The 7,101-nt window shown below is 27.7% G+C and overlaps 1 protein-coding gene across 1 annotated transcript in view; it reads right to left on the bottom strand.

The window, feature by feature from the left end:
- Nucleotides 1-2,592: 2,592 nt before the first annotated feature.
- Nucleotides 2,593-7,101, bottom strand: part of LOC108693388 (basement membrane-specific heparan sulfate proteoglycan core protein-like) — a 5,721-nt gene continuing 1,212 nt past the window's right edge. The window contains exons 3-6 of the mRNA XM_018202291.1: nt 6,395-6,764; nt 5,768-5,969; nt 5,189-5,539; nt 2,593-3,527 (exon numbers count right to left, since the gene is read on the bottom strand). Of these exons, the coding sequence (XP_018057780.1) occupies nt 3,479-3,527; nt 5,189-5,539; nt 5,768-5,969; nt 6,395-6,764 (972 nt within the window). The 3' untranslated portion in view covers nt 2,593-3,478. The remainder of the gene's footprint in view (nt 3,528-5,188; nt 5,540-5,767; nt 5,970-6,394; nt 6,765-7,101) is intronic.

Genomic DNA, 7,101 nt, shown 5'->3' with positions numbered 1-7,101 from the left:
TTCATTTATTATTTAAATAATTTTAATTGTGATATGTAATTTATGTATACATATTATAATGTATTGATGCCAATTTACTTGTCTAGTCGTAAATTTTTTGTCTTAAAATTTGTTATATGAATGGGAAACTCAGGTTTAATATCGTAATTGTTACTTAGCATTTACGATATATGCTAATATATAATATAAAAATAATAATATGTAAGTTTTGTAAAATTATGTAAATAAACGCTGGTTAAGGTTGTCTTTGGGGTCTAGTGATATACATATGTATCAGTATGTAGTTTTTATCATTATATGTCTTTGTACAATGAATATTCAATTTTATTAATAAAATTTTATTAATAAAATTAATATAAAATATTCATTTCATCCAAATTCTCTTTATTTACAAATGATATGCAAGAAAAATCAATGTGTCGCTTATGACACATTTCTCGATTATGATTCAATGGCTGGAGTGAGTACTCAGGAGTCTTAAAATCTTTGTTTAGAATTAAATAATTACAAATTATTAATTATTCATAAAAATATTCACAATGAAATAAAAGCACATAATTTGTTAGCAAAATTATAATTTATTGTCTCATTTTCTTTGAAGAATTTTATGTAACAATAGACTACATATATATATTATGGTAGATACTTTCAGTATGATTTTATAATACAGGGTGGAGCAATATTAGCTATTACCATACCTGAAACATTGCTCTTAATTGAGGTGTTCTAATTAGGATGCCACTGGCATTATTCACATCCAAACGTCGCAGTCGCGTAAAAAAGGCATTTCAGACCGGAATATTTGTTATTGCACCCTGTACAAATAATGCAATATACATACATATTACATTATTATGTAACTAATAACGTTTGCATGAACATCAAAAAGCGTTCATTCGATGTCGATGTAAGATTAAGATGTGTTAGAATATAATTATACAAGTATATGCATCGGTTTTTTTCTGTACATGATCATTTACAATGTGTTATAATAGAATCATAGCGAATGTAGAAAATTCCACAAGAGCTATGATATATTATTTCGGTATTCCATTCTTCAAATAATATCTAAAGGCAATATCTCGTTTAATGACATTCTTTTTTCATTATTCGCTTTCATTATTTTTCATTATATAAAATAATTTTAGTTTATTAATCGAATTACGTATCGTAAGGAATACATTAACGAAACATTAAATGTCGGCAATGCACATATTGCAGTACGTATGTTATGCTGTGTTCTATTTGAATCAATCCAATTACATTTTTCCGAAATTATTAGTAATATATAAAAAAAGTTTCTAATAAGAGTGGAATGATTTCAAGGAGAACATATTTTGGTTACGATTTTTTCTTCGATGGAGACATCAAAATTAAGGATATGAAGGTCATCTTCACTTCACATTCTCATAGAAGAAAAAAAAATGTGACCAAAATGCCGTCGAGGCTGTTCCATTTTCATCTGAAATCATCTTTTTATGTCATCAATAATTTCGGAGAAAATTAACTAGATTAAACTGGGATACTCTATACGAAGATCATTGAAAAGTATAATTGTATAAATTAGATGATACTTTTTGACGGAATGAATAGAATCACATGGAAAAGTAAAAAGTAGAAAAATGACAGACTCATAAAAATGTATTGAACACGGATACACTGCAGAGAAAACGTATTTAATTGAAAGTTAATTATGCAGCAAGCTATACTGATATATTAAAACATTCCGTCTCTGTAAGTATATCTAATATAATTCAATGATTTAAAAAGATTAAAATCAATTGTTTTAATCGTTGAGAACAATAAAATGTTATTTTATATAGTAAATATTGCACTTTAACTGATATTTGGAAAATTATAATCTATAAATTAATATATTCTGTAGATAGAGATGATATAACTTGATGGTCGAACAATTATTATCAAATTATATATAAATTGTACGTTTTACTTTCATAAAGTCTCAAATATAAAGAATATTAGAGAACGCTTACTGTTTACTTTATACGCGAGTTTTCCATAATCTATTCGATATAAATTTTATATATGTAGCAACACACATTTTTTACTTACGCCATCCTTATCCCTATTACTATTCTCTCGTATGTAACTTTCTTCGTTTACATATCACGCAGTCTGATTAAATTTTTTTAATAAAAAAAACGTACATTCGATGATACTGTTCAATTACTTATTCATTTATCCTTGATTATTCGGCTGTTATTCCCTTGCATTAAAAATCACATTTAAGCACCTACATGCGTATATTATATGGTAAATGATAAGTATTCATCATGGTATGAGTGCAATCTGGATTTGCAGAATCAATCAAGTTCATCAATCCTCTATATTTGATTGTTGATGTATGTATTTTGTTTCAAAGTTCTCGTTTTTCAGGTATTAATAAAGAGTAATGTCCGTAACTTATGCATTTCGCATTATACATATATAAATGTGCATTCTCTTTTCAAGTGTAAAAATTCGATATCTAATATTGATTATAGAAAAATTGTTAATATCGTTTCTATAACGAAATGACGAGAATTTATTGTCTTTCTGATATAATAACGGTAGATATATCAAAGTCTTAGTAAAGCTTTGATTACACTCATACACTAGTGAATAATAGGATTTATTTCCTATATAACGCAGAATTTTATTATCGTATTATAAATATGAATAAATCAGCACGTGGCAGTGAAAAATTATAACTAATGTACTTTATCATTATCAACATATTTTCCTTTCGTATCACTGTATCAGCTGCTCAAAGTCGTTCAGCTGATTCGCAAAAATAAGATACCGCGAAGCGGTGGATTACATAAAACAGAATGAGGAGAAACAGGAAAGACATGAGAAGCTTAATTGCTATATCCTTCTTGTATTTACATTGCAACTGATAGTAAATAAAGAATTCTAGATGAGCATAAATCTGTCACTTTTAAAATAATAATTTGTTAGTTGCGAATTGAATTGTATCTACTCGTTTTGTACAAATAAAGCGGTATAAAACGTTATAGTTATTATAAAATATCGATAGCAATATATTAGTGCAGATAGACTCTGTATCTATGGATATAAAATTGGTTTGTTGCTCGTTTAGCAAGTTACTTTCGTATCTTTCACATGTTACCTCAGATCATTTATGATAAACCATCAAAAAAGTACATGCATTTTAAATACGTTTTACTTTTCGATTTTTGCATATATGCAGAATTCCTCATCAAACCAAATAGCTTTAATCGAAAAGTTGCGTCTTTAATATATTACACAATATTTCGACAACGTTTGATTAGCTGTAATAACAGATTTGCTTTTGATCCTTCATATTTCTAATGTTCTCAAAATATTAGATATATATGAAAAATTTAACGTACATATTTGGCTTTAAATACGACATTTACATCAACGCTATAACCGTTCGTAAGGGATACGAATTTGCGGTATAGATTCTTAGATGCAAATGCGATTCTTCTCTTCAATATCTTTCGAGGTCACCACGAGTAGGAAGTCTATCAGTTCGATCACTGCAAAATAAAAAACATAAAATTAATAGATACTTTCATAAAAATTTTTCTTAAAATTTTTCATATAATTTTTTATAATTTTTATGTAAATTTTAAAATTTTTTAGAGTTCTGTATAATTTTATAACTTTTTAAAGAATTTCTCAGATTTTTTAATATGAATTGGAATATTTTTCAGAAAATCTACATTTCTATAATTTTTCATCAGTAAATTCTGAAATATTCTAAGACTTCTAAAATTTTTCTGATTTCTGAAAGAAACTTGTAAAATCATGAGAGTTTAAAGTATTTTTTTCAGAAATCTTCATAAATTTAAATTTTACAGAACGAAAAATCCATTACAGTGATGCTAATACAGTATATTGTATTTCTTATCTCATATTTTGAGATAAGAAATACAATAAAAAATGAATCATAACAAATCTTATTATTTAAGAAAAAATTAATTATAATTAATTATAATTAATTATAATTAATAAGATTTCAAAAATAGATCTTCGTCTTCTAAAAATTAAAATATGATAAATTTTTAAAAATATTAGAATTGTTTGTTCAGTTAATTAATTTAAAAACAAGTTTACATATTATGCATTAGTAATGAATGTCGAATACATTAATATTTGTAAAAGAATAAAGAAATGATGGAAAGTGACATACCGTAATTTCGCCGTGTTACTTCCAACGTCGGTATTAAGCATTAAATAATTTACAAATTTATTAGCTGTACATATTATGCAAACTCGCAGAAATACATACCCTTTAAAGAATACTGTACATTTGCAGCGTGATTTGATAATAACATGATTTGGTCTAAAGGGAAATATGTATTTCCGACAAGTGAAATTGATAATGTTCTATTCATTTAGCTTAACAAGCTGTTGAGAACGTTAACTGCATCTATGCATAACAGCGTGAAAAGTACACTTTGTTCCTTAATGTCCCTAGTCAAAGCGATCAAATTTTGAAGTATAATTAATAATGAATAACTCGTCATGTCGTACGCGGCAAGATTGGACGCGGGTTTCGGATGAATAATGTTCACCGGCGGCGGTGGTACAAACGCATCGAATCCGTCCGCATCCGCATCTGTGAATACCAGCGAAGATGGTATCCATCTTACTCTGAGCAGCATGCGAAATAAATATCCAATGATGTTCAACGTTACCGCATATAATTTATATTCATATTTCTAAATGAATTGTAGAAATTATTTGAACAATTAATATAATATTTGTTTGAATAATTTCTATTTTCTCTAAATTCTTTGGAGTGAAATTTCACTTTAAAGAGTAAAAAGTGAACTAATCTTTAAAAAAATGACTCAATTTAAAGTCTTTAGAGAAGAATGAACTTTCACTTTTCAGAATGAGATTCACTCTAAAAATTTTAAAATACAATTCATTACATTACTAACATTAGATTACTGACAAGTAATTAAAAATCAAATTTTGTATATCATTTGTTGAGTTAAATGTTATGTTTGTTATAATCTAAACTATTTAAATTTACTAAATAAAAAATAAAAATCTAAAGATCTGTAAGAAGAAATTAACTTCAAATACTAGAAATGATTTTTTTAATATAAATAATATATATTGTATACTATGAAATTACATATTTGGAGAAAAAAATGTTTTTTTTTAATTCTGGTGCAATGTTTACCTGGTGCATGGTGAGACATTTACTCCCCTGATGGCCTTCTCGCCGATGTCGATAGCCCCTGAGTCTTGCACCTCCAGCGTGTAAATGCAACCGGAGAATCCATCGTGGTATTTACCGTAAGTCATTGCATAATCAGGTAAACCACCCAAGTAAACGTTACCCCTTGCATCAAGAATTTGCTGAAGTCCGTCACTGATACCACTTTCGGTATGTTCTCCATTCAGTTCGATGCTACCGTCACTTCTTTGACGTTTCAGGATTATCCTATGCCGTTCTCCGTCATCGACGCGCTGGGCGGTGATGCGAATTACAGCGGGACCAGAGCCCAAGTTGTATTGATATTCCACATATCTGGAAACACAAAAATGATATAAATATACAAAGATTCAAAATGTTTTAAAATTAGAATAGCGGACGGTTCTATTCCTTAAAAAAAAATTTAGTTCTTTAAACGCTCGTGAGAATACTGCTCAATGCAAAATTTTTAATTAGAAAATGCAATTTTTCAATTCAATTGAATTTAAAAAAATAGTGAAAATAGACTATAAATGCTATTAAAGTACGCTCGATATGGTTTACCCATCTACTACAGCAACAGCGATGTAATCATTGGGTATTAGATCGTTCGGCGTTTGACCATGCCACATGATCAATCCGTAACTTTTATTAGTGCTGATCTCGAGACCAAAAACCTCACGTTCTTCTTCGTGCATCATAACAGATCTGTCTAGTTCCAGCCAGCCATCTCCTCTGAAGGCAACATCATACGTAATCTCTGCCACTATAAATATATAATCACATTATTCATAATTATTTTATTTCTATTTTTTAATTATTTTATTATACATTTTAAATATATAATTCTATTAATAATCTAATGTTAATAAACATTTTAATCTGAGAATAATTTATTGTCTCAGCCAGATTCGAACCTTGATCTCCCCATATTTCATGCATACTTCATCATTCGATTATCGATTTCAACAATATAATATAATTAAATCATATTTAATTTATGTTTTTATTATAGTGACATTTTTTGTAACGTATCTTATATAAAGAGATCTATACAAGCGTTACGAAAAATAATTTTCATCTTTTTTTTACGTACACATATATTTTTAAAAATTTAGGAAAATAATTTTTTTTTGCATAATTAATTATAATTTAGATATAATAAATAGTATACATTTTTTTCGTACTTACACTTTTCGCAATTTTGCCCATTATAACCGAGGCGACAATCACATTTGTAGGAGTCATGAAGATCTGTACAAGTACCACCGTTTCTACATGGGGTAAGAAATTCACATTGCTTTTGCATCTTCTCGCAGTTTCTGCCTGCGTATCCGTATTCGCATATACACGAATAATCATCGTTTAAATTTTGACACTGACCATGGATGCAAGGATTCGATGAACAAGGATAATACAACGTTGTTGGCGGTTGCGTGGATGCTGGAGTAGTGATAGTATGAATTATTGTTTGATTCGGATGAGGCTCTGAACAATCTTCGATATTAGCCGCGTCGATTGATGACTTCATTATATCCAAACTAACTGATGAAATTTCAAGCTATAATATAATTTAACAAATACCCATTAAAAATGGAGTTTCTTGTTCTCTATTGCAATGAAATTTGTTAATTATTATATATTTTCATCTTATTGTAATACTTTATGTTATTCCTTATATAGCTTTTCTTTAAGATTTTATTGGAAAGCCCCCATTAATTTAGTTAGATAAAGTAACAAAATATATTAAATATCGGATATTAAAATAAAAAATAGGCTTATTTTATTTTACTAATATTTTTAGAAAAAATGTTTTTTAGATTTCATAGAAAATTTCTGTAGAAAAAATTTTTCATAAAATTTATCATATAATTTTTAACAATTTTTATAAATATGTA

The sequence above is a fragment of the Atta colombica genome, unplaced genomic scaffold (genome assembly GCF_001594045.1).
Source record: "Atta colombica isolate Treedump-2 unplaced genomic scaffold, Acol1.0 scaffold9, whole genome shotgun sequence".
Lineage (NCBI taxonomy): Eukaryota > Metazoa > Arthropoda > Insecta > Hymenoptera > Formicidae > Atta > Atta colombica.
The sequence above is the reverse complement of the archived record's forward strand: the minus strand, read 5'-3'. Positions and strand labels throughout refer to the sequence as shown.